At 36.1% G+C, this 14,654-nt stretch overlaps 2 protein-coding genes across 12 annotated transcripts in view; one reads left to right on the forward strand and one right to left on the reverse strand.

Annotated features, from left to right (window-relative positions):
• emp3a (epithelial membrane protein 3a (MAM blood group)) overlaps positions 1-2,627 on the reverse strand; it is a 5,934-nt gene extending 3,307 nt beyond the window's left edge. Inside the window, exons 1-2 of the mRNA XM_081358227.1 lie at positions 2,511-2,627; positions 1,250-1,383 (exon numbers count right to left, since the gene is read on the reverse strand). The gene's annotated coding sequence lies outside the window, so the exon portion shown is untranslated. The remainder of the gene's footprint in view (positions 1-1,249; positions 1,384-2,510) is intronic.
• Positions 1-12,674, forward strand: part of LOC308686007 (coiled-coil domain-containing protein 30) — a 23,114-nt gene extending 10,440 nt beyond the window's left edge. The window contains exons 1-18 of one of the 11 annotated variants that reach the window (XM_081358215.1): positions 2,085-2,176; positions 2,836-3,018; positions 3,155-3,275; positions 3,354-3,559; positions 4,394-4,480; positions 5,785-5,953; positions 6,043-6,114; positions 6,206-6,321; positions 7,431-7,501; positions 7,672-7,906; positions 7,985-8,062; positions 8,134-8,256; positions 10,010-10,180; positions 10,323-10,435; positions 11,136-11,277; positions 11,350-11,486; positions 12,334-12,436; positions 12,526-12,674. In XM_081358215.1, the coding sequence (XP_081214341.1) occupies positions 2,845-3,018; positions 3,155-3,275; positions 3,354-3,559; positions 4,394-4,480; positions 5,785-5,953; positions 6,043-6,114; positions 6,206-6,321; positions 7,431-7,501; positions 7,672-7,906; positions 7,985-8,062; positions 8,134-8,256; positions 10,010-10,180; positions 10,323-10,435; positions 11,136-11,277; positions 11,350-11,486; positions 12,334-12,436; positions 12,526-12,588 (2,181 nt within the window). In that variant the 5' untranslated portion in view covers positions 2,085-2,176; positions 2,836-2,844 and the 3' untranslated portion in view covers positions 12,589-12,674. Of the gene's footprint in view, positions 1-2,084; positions 2,177-2,221; positions 2,387-2,835; positions 3,019-3,154; positions 3,276-3,353; positions 3,560-4,393; positions 4,481-5,784; positions 5,954-6,042; positions 6,115-6,205; positions 6,322-7,430; positions 7,502-7,671; positions 7,907-7,984; positions 8,063-8,133; positions 8,257-10,009; positions 10,181-10,319; positions 10,436-10,624; positions 10,853-11,135; positions 11,278-11,349; positions 11,487-12,333 lie in introns of those variants that run through there. The other 10 variants (XM_081358220.1, XM_081358219.1, XM_081358221.1 and 7 more) reach the window with 10 other exon arrangements.
• Positions 12,675-14,654: the final 1,980 nt, after the last annotated feature.

Consider the following 14,654-nt stretch of genomic DNA (forward strand, 5'->3'; position numbering starts at 1 on the left):
ATATTGTAAAATGTAATCTATTCCTGTGATCAAAGCTGCATTGCAGTGTCACATGATCAGTCTATGATTATTTGCTGCTCAAGAAACATTTCTGATTATCATCAATGTGGGAACTGATTCACTTGGTTTTCAGGATTCTTTGATGAATAGAAAGTTCAAAATGTTCATTTTGTAACAAATGTCTTTAGTGATCAATTTGATGTATCATTGCTGAATAAAACTGGTGTATGATGCCAAATAGAGGCTCTCTGGAAATGTTCTCGACTGCATGAGGAAGTTTTCTTGATCAAAATGATGCCATTTGCTGACAGAATCTTTCCAGGGAGAAATTTAGGACTTGCGTGTGAACTTTGATTCAAGCACTGTAATAATACATGGTGTCATACCTATAAATTAATTTTCACCTCACTGCTAGACGCTTTTGCATCATCATGTTTCCAAGACGCAAAGCATATAGCAATTCCACAAACGTTCCATGACTTTTCCGTCCATAAGATGAATGGAGACTTCTGCTCGAATTCGACAAAACCTGCATTCATACAAGGACTGTGTGACGGATCGGGATGGGGAAGGAAGTTTGGGAACGACACACACGGATCCCAAGATTCCACACCCTCTATGTCACTACTGTGCAGTGAAAATAACTCGCACTGCGTTTCAGATCTCTTCCCAAATCAGAGACCAAGAGGCCCTTTGTGGTGGCCGTAAGATTACGTATTTAGACAACATTCTCTAACTCATGGTTTTCATTAATTCGGCCCCCACCTCTCATGTTTACATGCAGGAGCTTCTCGTTATGTGTTCCTGGAACAGATTCGGACAGTTCTTGCTCATTAGTCGCTCTCTCTGCCATGCAAGACTTTACTAAGATGTTCTTTAAATTATAGAGCTGTAATTACCAATCATAAAAGCTTCAGAAACACCTCACACAGACCAGAACAGACACATTTTGATTACATAATCTTTCCCACATCTAAGATTTTTCTGGATTGTTCTATATGAACAAACAAACAGAAGAATGTCTCGGAGAACATAAATAGTTTTATAGGGTTCTTTTGAAATGACATATTCTTGATATGACTTTTATAGGTCTTAAGGGTTCTTGTGCATTAACAAAGTAAACGTGATGATCTATAGGTTCTTTATGCACCAGTACATCCATGGAACATCAGGCTCTAAAAAGTCTGGAAGTATTAATTTTAAGAGAGGAAATACTCACTGTTGTTGAAGAAATAAAAATGCAGCTTACCTTGTGTGTGCTCGTACCAACAGATCTTCGGAAAACTTTCGTCTGAAGTTCAGGGTTGTTTCTAAGCTGGTTCTCTAAGCCCCTTCTCTCATCTCCTCCACTCTCTCACTCACTCTCTCCATAGACTCCCACGTCTGGGAAAAACGGTCCAAGAAGGAATGTGAGCTCGGTTAGAGGAGGAGTTTCCTTCACAGCTCCAGAAAAACTTTGGGTTAGTTAAAAATGGGCTTGAGTTTGTGTCCGCCCAAACCCAGAGAGTCTGTTACACAATTACACAACACTCAATGCAATGATGTTCTGATATGATATTTCCTGTTGGATGAAACACAGACCACCCAGAGGAAACATCAGTTCTCACCCAAATCCCCTGTGAAGTGTTTCAATCTTTCCGCTCAACCAAACTGAACTATTTTTATCTTGTTCTGTGCATTTGTGGTTTTATTTAGAGTTAGTATAAACAGGCTAAATTCTCTAATATGAGGAAAGAAACATTTAGTACAATATTTTATGCATCTTCACATGCTCTTAGTATCTGGGACATTCCATAAAAAATTATGTTGTTTTTCTTTTCTCCAATTTTGTGTCCTTCATGAACGTAAGAAAAAAAAAAAAAAACTAAGGCCAGCTTTTATGTGTTGTTAGCATAGCCTATAAATGGTCTTTTGTCAATGAGGATGCATTATTTTAAAATGAAAGTGTATATAATTAACATTTACTTTAAAATTACCCTTTCAAAGTTGAAAATGCACCCTTTTCGTGAGTGAACCTTATAGCCTAGCTTGTTTGGGAACCTCGTTTATTATTGCGGAGTTTGTGGGGTTCTTTTGCAGGACGTCCCACACAAAGACACACACACACACACACACACACACAGTCTGCTGTCGCTGATGAACATACATTCCAAGTAAACGCTGAAAAATTCTGAAGGTGATACATTAACATCCGTTTCTAGGCGACCGTGAACGTCTGAACGTTTTGTTAGAATGCGACAGTTGCAAGAAAGAAAAACGCTTCAGTCGGCAACGTGTGCGTGCGTTTCGCGGGATATTTCTCTTTTAAAACAATAATAACTTTTAACAACAACTAAAAAGTAACTTCAATGGTTTTGAATAACGGTAGGAGATGTGCACAGCACAGGTAAGATCTGTTTTATAAACCTTTCCGTGGCGAATCGCTCATTTTACTTTTTTCTTTAAAGGGCAACACATCACGAACTGGCTTTGTGGTAAATATCCGTCTATTGTAAGTTATCTAGTTATACCTCATACTATCTGCTGCTTTCGCTCTATTCTTTTCGCTGAAAAACAAATGTAACTGAAAGTAGTAAAGTTTACATGTTAGAAAACCGCAAGTCGTTTAAAAGGAAAAACAGATGTGCGCATGTGCACCACCTCCTCCGATCTGCAACAACAGCTGTCAAAGGATGTTTAAACAACATGAGCAGATCACGTGTTTGATGTAATCATCTAAACACATCAAACACTGATCTCGGATCAGTTCATGGTTAGATCGAAGAGAGTTACATATAGTTAGATAAAGGCAGACAGATATAGATAGGCATAAGATGCATCTCTATGTCTGTTTAGGATGGAAAGATGTTGCAGGACATGGAGCAGCGACTGCAGGAGGAAGGTTTGGACCCCTCGGCCTCCATTAATGAGCGCTTGTCTCTGCTGTGGCAGCTTTACAAGAGCAGTGAAAGTACTGTGAAGTCCCTCAACCAACAGATACAAGATCTTCAGAAGGAACGTGTCGCTGAGATAGAAAAGGTGAGTTGGGTTAAAAAATAAATAAATAAACTCATCATTTACTCACCTGTATTTGTTTCAGATCCATATGAGTGTCTGTGGAACACAAAACAAGATGTTTAAGTAGATATATATAAGAGAATGAGTGTGTTCCCAGGTTCAGCAATACATCAATCACATTAAGAGTCTCACCAAGACCCGAGACTCTGTGGCTTTACATCTCGAACAAGAAAACATAGCGCTCCGTGCTTCTCTGGACGACATCCACCTGCAGCAAGGTGCGTTTCTGTCTGTGCTCTCCTCCCTCAGGCCCGCCCGCTCTACACCACTCATGACATTTAAATCTATATGTACAGAGGCTCAGAGGAGCGAGGTCTCCGAGATGTTGCTTCAGGAAGGTCTGGCTGATATCATCCCCATCAGCTTGAGTGAACAGGTGGCCTACCTCCTCGCAGACAGAGCATCCCTGCTGGAGAAAATACAAAGCCAGGATGTGGATGTGAAGAGCGCATGCCATCCTGATGACCAAACGTTGCAGGGTTGTGAAGATAATGTGGCCAAAGTAAGAGAATCGGTTCTCATGTTGTTTTACCTTCCAACATGTCATGTCAAGTCAAATTTATTTATATGCATGTTTTAAAGCAACTTTACAAAAATTCATGATGTTAGAGTTTATAATATCTTCTATTCATATATATCTATTCATGCCTTATGTGTAGGGTGACCATACGTCCTCTTTTTCCAGGTCATGTCCGGCCGGGATTTCGAGATCGCCCAAAATATCCGGGATTCGGCTTTTGCTTTCTCGTCGCCATTCATTTTGTTTACATGCACACCTTTTGATTCAATAGGACTGAATTAATTCCGATTGGTGAATCTGAATGTAGTGTTTACATGAACGCTAAACAAGTGATCGGTTGCTAAGAAAATTCCTGTGTTTTCGTCTCGATCGGGATCCGTGTGAAGCAGAATGCATGACCTGCAAAGCTGGCATGTACGTGTCAGTGTCAAATAATGTAATAATGTAAACATAATGAATGGTGACTGTAGAAAGCAAAAGCCGAATCCCGGATATTTTGGGCGATCTCGAAATCCCGGCCGGACATGACCTGGAAAAAGAGGACGTATGGTCACCCTACTTATGTCGCATTTAGCAGATTGAAGCTGGACAATAATATAGTTTACATTTTGCAACGATACAACCAATCAAGCAGTTGAGATTTGCTTTATAGTACATATTACTTAACGTGAGTATACTGTATATAGTTTATATTTTCCAACAATATTACATCATGTTCCTGACCTAATTCTTGTTTTATGTTATTTTTTTTTTTTACGAATGTGTAAAATGTCTGATTAGAGACTTAATAAATATTCCTCCTCGTCTTTCCACAAGGTGTCACCACCACTACACGCTCAGAGCCCTTGGAAGCGGCTCCTAGGACTCAGAAAGGCAGCTCAGAGTAAACAGAAATTAATGCCTGTATGTTTATAACAATTAACCTGAAGCATGTAATTGATATGCACAACAAAAAGCATAGAGGCGTAAAGAAAATTTAAGAGGCGTTGGTATCGCTTCTTATTAGTCTTAATTCAGATGGATTTCAACAAACCTTACAGTATACTGTGTTTAATTTACACAAGGACCACTTTTACTAACTTACTTTCTTTATACTTTTACTAACCTTTGATTTCTTTACACTTTTACTATCTTTACAGTTTACTTTACACTTTCTTTTATTTTTCAATTTTACTAACTTGACACTTTTACTTTACACTTTGACTAACTTTTGATTTCTTTTGCTTTAAATTTGACCATCTTTACAATTTACTTGACACTTTTACTTTATACTTTTACTAACCCTTGATTTCTTTTATTTTCACTTTTACTATCTTTACAATTTACTTTACACTTTTACTAAATTTACACTTGCTTTACTTTTTTACATGAGCAACCTTTACAGTATAATGTGTGTTTATTTTACATGAGGGCCACTTTTACTAACCTTTGATTTCTTTTACTTTCACGTTTACTATTTTTACTCTTTACTTTACAATTTTACTAACTTGACACTTTTACTTTACACTTTGACTAACTTTTGATTTATTTTACTTTAAATTTGACCATCTTTACAATTTACTTTACACTTTTACTTACTTGACACTTTTACTTTATACTTTTATTAACATTTAATTTCTTTTATTTTCACTTTTACTATCTTTACAATTTACTTTACACTTTTACTAAATTGACACTTACTTTATCCTTTTTTACCAACCTTTACAGTATACTGTGTGTTTATTTTACATGAGGGCCACTTTTACTAACCTTTGATTCCTTTACTTTCACCTTTACTATCTTTACACTTTACTTAACACGTTTACTAACTTGACACTTACTTTACACTTTTACTTACCTTTACAGTATACTGTGTGTTTATTTTACACGAGGACCACTTTTACTAACTTTTGGTTTCTTTTATTTTACACTTTTATATCTTTACACTTTATTTTACTTTACACTTGAACTAACTTTACACTTTTGAAACCTTTTATTTCTTTTACTTTACACTTTAACTAACCTTTACAGTATACTTCAAGGACCACTTTTACTAACCTTTGATTCCTTTTCTTGTTAAGTTTTTTCATCAAGCATGCAAGTTGAGGATTCATTGAAGCAGCATCTTAGTTGCTGTCGCGCTCAGTGCCTACAAAGCATGCACTGGCTAATGGAATACACAAAATACCCACTGTCAAGTGAATTTATATGAGTGTTTGTGTTTGTAGCAGGCGGTTGACATGCGGTGCAGTGGGGATGACAAGCTGAAGGGATGGACGTTGCAAGAACTGGAGCGAGATGTAGAAGAAGCCTCAGCCCGGCTCTCCATGGCCCACAAGGAGATCCGCAGACTCACGGATGAGCTCGAGTCTGCTCACTTGACGCAGAAGGCTTATGGTTAATCACTTCACTGGTCTCACACTAGGGATAAAAAGGTGGGAGACACTCATAAACACACTGACATCAAAATCATGCTTTTGTTCTAGAACCAGAGCTACAAGAGGCTCAAATGGAAGTTAAACACCTCCGACACGAAGTGGAGAAACTGAAACGCTGTGGTATCATTTATTCCTCATTTCCTGTCTTGTGCATCTTAGTAGTATCAACCTCTCAGCTGAACTGACCTATGGTCTGACTTGCTTTTCTTAGAAGTGGCTGAACTGCGAAAAATAAAAGAGATAAATGAGAAACAGGAAGAAGAACTGTGTTATCTTAGGGTGTGTGTGAAGAGACTACAGGCAGAACGTGTGAATTTGCTTGAAATGGTAAGATAATCATCTATTTGAAGATACATAAAGAAATGGTTCCTCCAGAAACATGTACATTAACACATACATACATAACTGGTCAAAAATTTTAGGTCAGTAAGATTTTTTTTAAGGAATTGAAAGAAACTTTTATTTAGAAAGGACGCATTAAATTGATCAAAAGTGACAGTAAAAACATTTATAATGTTACAAAAGATTTATATTTCAAATAAACTCTGTTTTGAAATTTATATTAATCAAAAACATCCTGAATCCTGCAGTTTCCACAAAAATAATAAGCAGCACAACTGTTTTCAACAATGATAATAATGAGAAATGTTTCTTGAGCATCAAATCATCATATTAGAATGATTTCTGAAGTTTCATGTGACACTGAAGACTGGAGTAATGATGCTGAAAATTCAGCTTTGATCACAGGAATACATTACATTTTAAAATATATTCACACAGAAAACAGTTATTTTTAATTGTAATAATGTCACAATATAACTCTTTTTACTTTATTTTGATCAAATAAATGCAGCCTTGGTGAGAAGAGACTTTTTTTTAAAAAACATGGATATAATACATTTGCATATACTATATATATGCATCCAAAATAAAAATTTGTGTTCACATAATATATGAGTGTGTACTGTGCATAATTATTTTGTATATATAAATACACACACATGCATGTATATATTTAAGAAATATTTGCTTAAATATACTGTATGTATATATATATATATATATATATATATATATATATATATATATATATATATATATATATATATATATAATTTGTATTATAGATAAATATAAATATATTATATTGTCTTAAATATATACATGCATGTGTGTGTATATATACAACATAATTATGCACAGTACACACACACATTATGTGAACACAGATTTTTATTTTGGATGCGATTAATCGTTTCACAGCACTAATATATATATATATACATATATATATGTATATATATATATATATACATATATACATATATATACACACACATACACGTACACACACATTATATTACTTCAATTCATCTTGAGTGAGTTGCACCATAAAAAGTGATAAAAACAAGCTTCATGTTATTTTACTGTAACAGGCAGAATCCCCTGACAGCGCTGTCACTCCATCCAAAGCCAAGGAGCCGCAGGAAGAGGATATTCATAAACGGTTCGACCGCAGTTTGACTGTATATAAACGATAAACATACTCATGCTAATGGACCTTATTTATATATATCATTTTTATAAGAATAAAGACAATGAAGAATTCCGCTGAGAAAACAGTGACACACCTCTGCAAAGCTCATGTTGTGATATGAATGATCTGGTGTTTTCCAGGTGTCTTGATGAGATGCAGGAGAGGTTGATCACGCTGCAGGATCTGACCCGGGTCACGCTGAAGCTGCGGATGGAGTTTGAGGTGGAGGCGGATCTGCGGAGGAGAGCAGTGGATGAATGTGAAGAGCAGAAGAGGAAGAGGACGGAGACAGAGAAGTTAGTGCGAGACTTCCAGAACCTCTGTGAGAAGCAGGCGGACGATTACAGGACCACCGTCGGCAGCCTTCAGGTGGAGGTGAGGACTAAGAGGGAAATCACACACACAAGTTTAATATAGCAAGTGCTTTAATGCATGTCTCTTGTGCATTCACAGATCAGAGATTTAGCATCTAAGGTACGAGAGCTGGAGGTGCAGGATGTGGAAAGACAGTGTGACAAACACCTGAAGCAGGTAACCGGAGCCATTTGACTTTGATTTGGTCATTAGTTATGATTAGGGACTAACTCACTGACTTTTTTTAGTTGTCATCTCTGGACGCTGAAGTTCGCCGGCTGAAGTTTGTCCTCCAGGAGGAGCAGCAGAAGACCAGGCAGCTGACAAAGACCACGCAGGTGGAAATCCATCAGGCCAGAGCTTTGGTCCAGGTGAAGGAACCTCTATTGGAGTGTTTTTGGTTCCGGAAGTATTTTTTCCATTCATTTCTCCCATAGGGACTTCAAAAAAGTATTTTTTAAAGAGTTGCGCCATGAATCAAGCCAACCAGCTACGAGTTCATTCAGAACATTTTGTATTTGAAAGTTTTGGAAATCGGATAAAGGTACAAGACTGTGAACTTAAATGGATGTGTACATCGGATGCCCATTTTCCACAAGTTGGTATGATTCTTTAGGGTCTTCATGTAAAGTTTGTAACATACTTTGGTTAAAATTCCTCAATGGTTGTGTAAAACAACACCCTTTTACCTCCTTAAAAACAGCTCTGTTCACAGCGACTCGTTTCGGTGCATGTCTCTTTAAATGCTCAGTGGGGGTGTTGACACAAGACACACAAAGTGACGCCTTGGCAGACAGTATACAAATGGCTCAGGGCGGAAATATGCTAATACTGGAAATATGCTAATACTGGATAATCATATGGAATACTGGATGTCATCAAATATGACATCATATTGCTCAGAAAATACAAACATCTTGATTATTGAGAGTGTTTAGGCTTTTTAAAGATAGAAAAAAGAGTGAATAGATTTTTTTTCATTGTATGGTGGTTGTGTCCACACACTGCAAAGACACATTTATATGTAAACACCATGTAAAAGTGAATTTTGCATCCTATGACCCCTTTAACCTCTTTAGTGATGGAAAGAACTACAGAACTACAGCATAATCGGATTAAAAACGATAAAGAAATATAAAACTACTCATTTAAAATGTTGATTATATATACGTCATTTGCGTTGCTTCATAGGAGCGGGAGGAGCTAAAAAGCTATTTTGGCACATTTTGCTTCTTTCTGTACAGAATCATGGGTAATGTAGTTTTTTTTTTACCACAAATTCTGCATTTTAACACGATTATTCTAAGTTGAAATAATGTTGGCTGACGGCTTCAACTGAAGCAAATATAGTGTTGATTAACAACCTCGTAGCTCACATTAGCTGGTTCACTTTATTTACACATTTGCATAATTTCCAACACTTCTGAGGAAGTTTACAGCATTTTACCTATATTCTGCCAAATAAAACTTTGAGGATTTTAAATGTGAAAAGCTTGATGATTTGAATGTTTAAAAGTGAAGAATTTAAGATATAAAATAGTTATTTTTACAATTATCACAAAAAAAGTTTTACAGTACAACTATAATTTACAATAGTAATACATTTATGTCTTGGTTTTTATAATTAGAGTCAAAACTAATAATAATTATTATTATTATTATTAATAATAATCAAGACCCTGAAAGAGGACTTAGTTGGTTTCATCATCATCATATCACTGTTAAAATTGCCATACATGACAAAATAATTGTAATATTTTATTTATTTATTTTTTTGTGGCCAAGTTGTGAATCCCTATATATGGAAATATTAAATAACTTTAAAATAAAAACAATCACAATAAAACATTTACTGAAAGAGATTCAATATTTTATATAATTTGACCATCAACCGACATATGTTGCTAAATTATTGAAATATTAACTTAGGCTCTCAGGATGTACTTCAAGTTAATATTTTACGGGTTCCACTGTCCAAAATGTTTGGGACCCCTGCTGTGACCCTGAAATGACACTGAACACACACTTTCAGTGGTTGAGGAGGTTGAGGAGATTCCCCCTTCTCATATGTACCTAGAAAAGCGCTATATAAATGTAACGAATGATTCTTCTTCTTCACATCAGTCACAGGAGGTCCAGCTTCAGCGGGAGGCAGAGGAGCAGAAGAGTCTGTTTAAAGAGCTCCAGGGCATCCAGAAGATCCTCAGCACCACCAAACAAGAGCTACTGTCCCAGAGGAGAACCAACACACAACTTCAACACAGCATCAGTGACGCGGAGCAGGAGAACCTCAGGGTACCTGATGCAGAGCTGACATTTGTGTTGCTGAGGGAATCTTAAATGTGCTTCTGTCAACAGATTGCAATGGTTTAAGTTGTATATACCAATTTTAACTCATGCACTAACTCTAAATCATTTTTGTTTGCTGTACAAGCAGCTCCAACAAGACATCAGTGACTTGAAGAACAGACTAACCAGCAGTCAACAGGAGACGGACTCTCTGAAGACTGAACTTCAGCTAGCTCTAGTTAGCGTGGACACCGAGAGGAGGTACAGAGAGCCAGGGTTATTTTAGTTGCAGTCGACATAAAACGGAAGTCTTTTCTTCCCTATTGTGGCTTATATCTGAGTGAAACAGCTTCTCGAACAAGAACAAATGTGGGCGGGACTTGATTTTGTCTGTGGGGAACTGATTGGATGGTTGTGGTTTGCTATTGGTGGATCTCGTGTGAGTGACAGGTTGCTCCGCCCTCGAGCCAGTAAACACGTCATCAGAGAAGACAAGAGGGCTGCATCCGAAATCGCATACTTACCTACTATATAGTAGGTGAAAAGCCAGTGAGATTATTATTCCATTGAGATTCTGAAGTGTGCATATGATGGACACTTTACTATCCCATGAGGCCACAGGAGAGGATTTATGAATGGCAGTGAAACAACATAACTGACACTGGTGGGTCACATGATGAGGGCAACATGGCGAATGTAGTACTTCCGAATATCATTCATACTAACTACACACATTCATACTATAGGACATACTTTTTTTATGGAGTAAATTACACATTTTAACAAAAAAAATGTATATATTAATAAAAACTATATTTTAGTTAGCATCTCAATGATGCTAAAGCAGCGCTGCAGAAAGATCCAAACATTAAAGATTAATTCATTTAAAATGCTTTTTTGTTGAGTGATTTAAAGTAAAGCATTTGGAAGAGATTCTTTAGTATTTGCTTTATATTTCCAGTAAATACAACGACAAGCGAATCCACTACAAGAACAAGCTGAGCCGGGCCAGAGGGCTTTACCTGAGAGAGACGGGCTGGCGCGACGACAGAATAAAAGAGCTGGAGAAAGAGAGTTTTATTCTGAGGAAACAGGAGGAAAAGGTAAAATGGCAGACTAATAAAATATTCAAAAATGAATATGCTTTTTAAATGACGATATCTGCTCCTCATCAGACGTCACGCATGATGACGATGGTCACATCTGAAAATGAGAGTCTGCTTCAGAAGAAGAGAGATCTTCTTTTACAGCTGCACGACTTCGAAGAGGCACAGAAAAATGCTTTGGATACAGTGTCCTCCATGCAAATTAGGTACTTTTGAATATGTTTGAAAATAATAATAATAATTTTAAAATAATTTGGGTTTGGTTCTTTTGTTGTTGTAAGCTGTAAGGACCTTTGAAATAACAGAAATCATTTGGCGGAGTGATATGGTATATGCAAATTAGGTACTTTTGAATATGTTTGAAAGTTTGGGGTCTGCAGGATTTCAGTGACAGTAAAGACAAAAAATGTCTATTTCAAATAAACACCGTTCTGAAAAAAACATATCACAGCATCCACAAAAAAATATTAAGCATTTAGAATGACTTCTGAAGGATCATGTGACACGGAAGACTGAATGATGCTGAAAATTCAGCTATTTTAATACTATTTATATTAGATTACATTATTACATGGCTTGGTTGAATTCTGCAAAGTATAACACACCGTTGCCATGAAAAACAGAGCGTTGCTATGGACGCAGGATTCTAACCGTAGAGACGGAACGGACTATTTTCTTTAGCGGAAGCAATACAATCATTTTTAAATCAATAAACTCCTTTTTAAATCAATATTTTGTGTCAAATGATTGATTTATTTGGTGGGTAGCCATGTAATAAGCGGGATAATGTAGAGCTTCGCGTCGGGATCCTGATCAGCCTGTCGGGGTTGTATTCGCTATAACATCCGCCTCGTGCTACATTATCCCTTAATTTTAATAATATTTCACAATATATAACGATTTAACTGTATTTTTGAATAAATAAATGCAGCCTTGCTGATAATAAGAGACTTTTTTCAAATTAACTTACCAACCCCAAACATTTGATCAGTAGTGTAGTTTTGTTTTTCCGATCCATCCATCAAAACTACATTTCTTGTTGAACTTCCTCAGGATAAATTTGCTTGAAGAAGAAAACAGTCAGCTGCACCAGACGACGGCACGAATGTCCGAGCACATCGAATGCCTGACGACACTGGCCGAGACCAGTTGTGACGTAAGTACAAGTACATTCATTCCAATCGAACTGACAGGTTTACGATGGTTTAGTTTAGGGTGTGTGTGATCTGTGTTCATGTTTTACAGCAGGAAGACACTGCTGAGAGTCGTGTCATAGAGGGCGAGGACCAAACCACTTTTCCTACATGAACAACTTCACTTTTATTTTCAGTGTAAATTGTTTAAATATTTTTTTAAAGATAAATATTTCTAAATAAAGGTCTCAATAATTTTTATTTCTTAATTATCTCAAAAAAACCTTCCCTTTTTCCTCATGTGAGAACATCATTGACGATGACAGAGCAGCCAGTCAATAAGACCGTCCAATATGTGACCCTGGACGACAAAACCAGTCACATGGGTCAATTTGTTGAAATTGAGATTTATATACATCATCTGAAAGCTGAATAAATAAGCTTTCCATTGATGTATGGATTGTTAGGATGGGACAATATTTGGTCGAGATGCAACAATTTGGATATCTGGAATCTGTGGGTGCAAAAAAAATGTAAACAATGAGAAAATCTCCTTTAAAGTTGTGCATTTATGTTGGCGATTGTGCTGCATTCACTCACAGAAATAAATGTTTTATATATTTACGGTAGGAAATTTACTAAATATCTTCATGGAACATGATCTTTACTTATTATCCTCATGATTTTTGGCATAAAAGAAAAAAGAAAAATTTTGACCCATACAATGTGTTGTTGGCTATTGCCACAGATATACCCGTGCGACTCGTGACTGGTGACGTGATCCAGGGTCACATGTGTGCCGTCTTTAAAGGCCCGTTCACACTAAGAACGATAACTGTATTAGCGTATATTGTTCTGTTTAATCGAAGTCTGTTTTATGTTCCCTTTCACCGACAGCAAAACACAAATGTGTAACTCTGGATATCAACATACTAGAAACCACTGAGCATTATTAATTCTATTATTAGTCAGTAATTGGCTTTCCTGAGAGTATACCTGCAGTATTGGACAAACGGGAAGTGTGAACTGCTCTAATGGGACAGAAGCTTCTCCTCTTTCCCTTTTTGTTATAATGCAGATGACTTCATCCAAAGTGACATGAAGATCAGTTTTCAACATTGACGTCCTGTCCGCATTGTTTTCAGCAGGAAAAGTATTTGCAAGTCTCACTAACATCAATGCATTGACTTAATAATCAGAGGTAAAAGTATTTGTGATAACCTAGCATGCATAAACATACACCGATGCAGAATTTTCTCATATATTTATTTGCTTACTTTTACAAAGTCCGTTCCATCGGCGTGTCTTGACTTTGCATGTAGCAGCCAAGGCAAATCTTATCGAGTACCACATTTCAAGACAATTAAAAAGGTATATTTTATAATAACTAGACATGTAGTCATTTTATATAAACTGGTTAACACTTAAGTACTGTATAGTTTATTTACAGCATGTTCATGCTAGGAAATAAAATTACATAAAAAGTACTGAATACACAAGTAAACACCAATATGGTATAAAATATATAAAATGTGATGGTAAACAACTAGTGATAAAATGGTTAAGGCTTAAAATGTGTAAAATTAACATGTTAGTTGTTAATATTTTAAACATGGTATTAAGTATAAACATGTATAATAAGCCAAGGAGGTATTCTAGACATCGATTCAGCTACACAAATCTCATGGGCAACTCTGCATTGTAATCCAGCTTTTTTTCCCCCTAATATTGTTCTGTCTTGTGTGAAATTTAAAACGGCATATGGCTGAATTTCAAGAACATGTCCACATTATATTTCAACCCAAAATCAAAAGAAAAAATAGGAATTTGTATTATGAATAAAAGAAAATGAAGCCTGTTTTGTAGGAGCACTGGGATTTTTAGCATTTTTTATGAGATTTTTTTCTCCTAAAATCCCCCCCCAACCAGTAGAAAAAAATAAGTGAAAATAAAATTAAATCTCATTACCAGAATACAGTAATAAAAACTGTCTGGACATCATTTTGTATTCCAAATTAATATTAATATAAAAATAAAAGCATGAAATAAGTTTAGTACAATGGTAACACTTTACAATAAGGTTTCATTTGTTAACATTAGTTGAACTACACAAACTAACAAGTAACAATACTTCTACAGCATTTAGTTGTATTTGTTAACATTAGTTAATGCACTGTGAACTAACATGAACAAACAATGAACATCTGTATTTTTATTAACGAACGGGAGAGAAAGCAGGAG

This window comes from Scardinius erythrophthalmus (assembly GCF_964197995.2).
Source record: "Scardinius erythrophthalmus genome assembly, chromosome: 25".
Taxonomy (NCBI): domain Eukaryota; kingdom Metazoa; phylum Chordata; class Actinopteri; order Cypriniformes; family Leuciscidae; genus Scardinius; species Scardinius erythrophthalmus.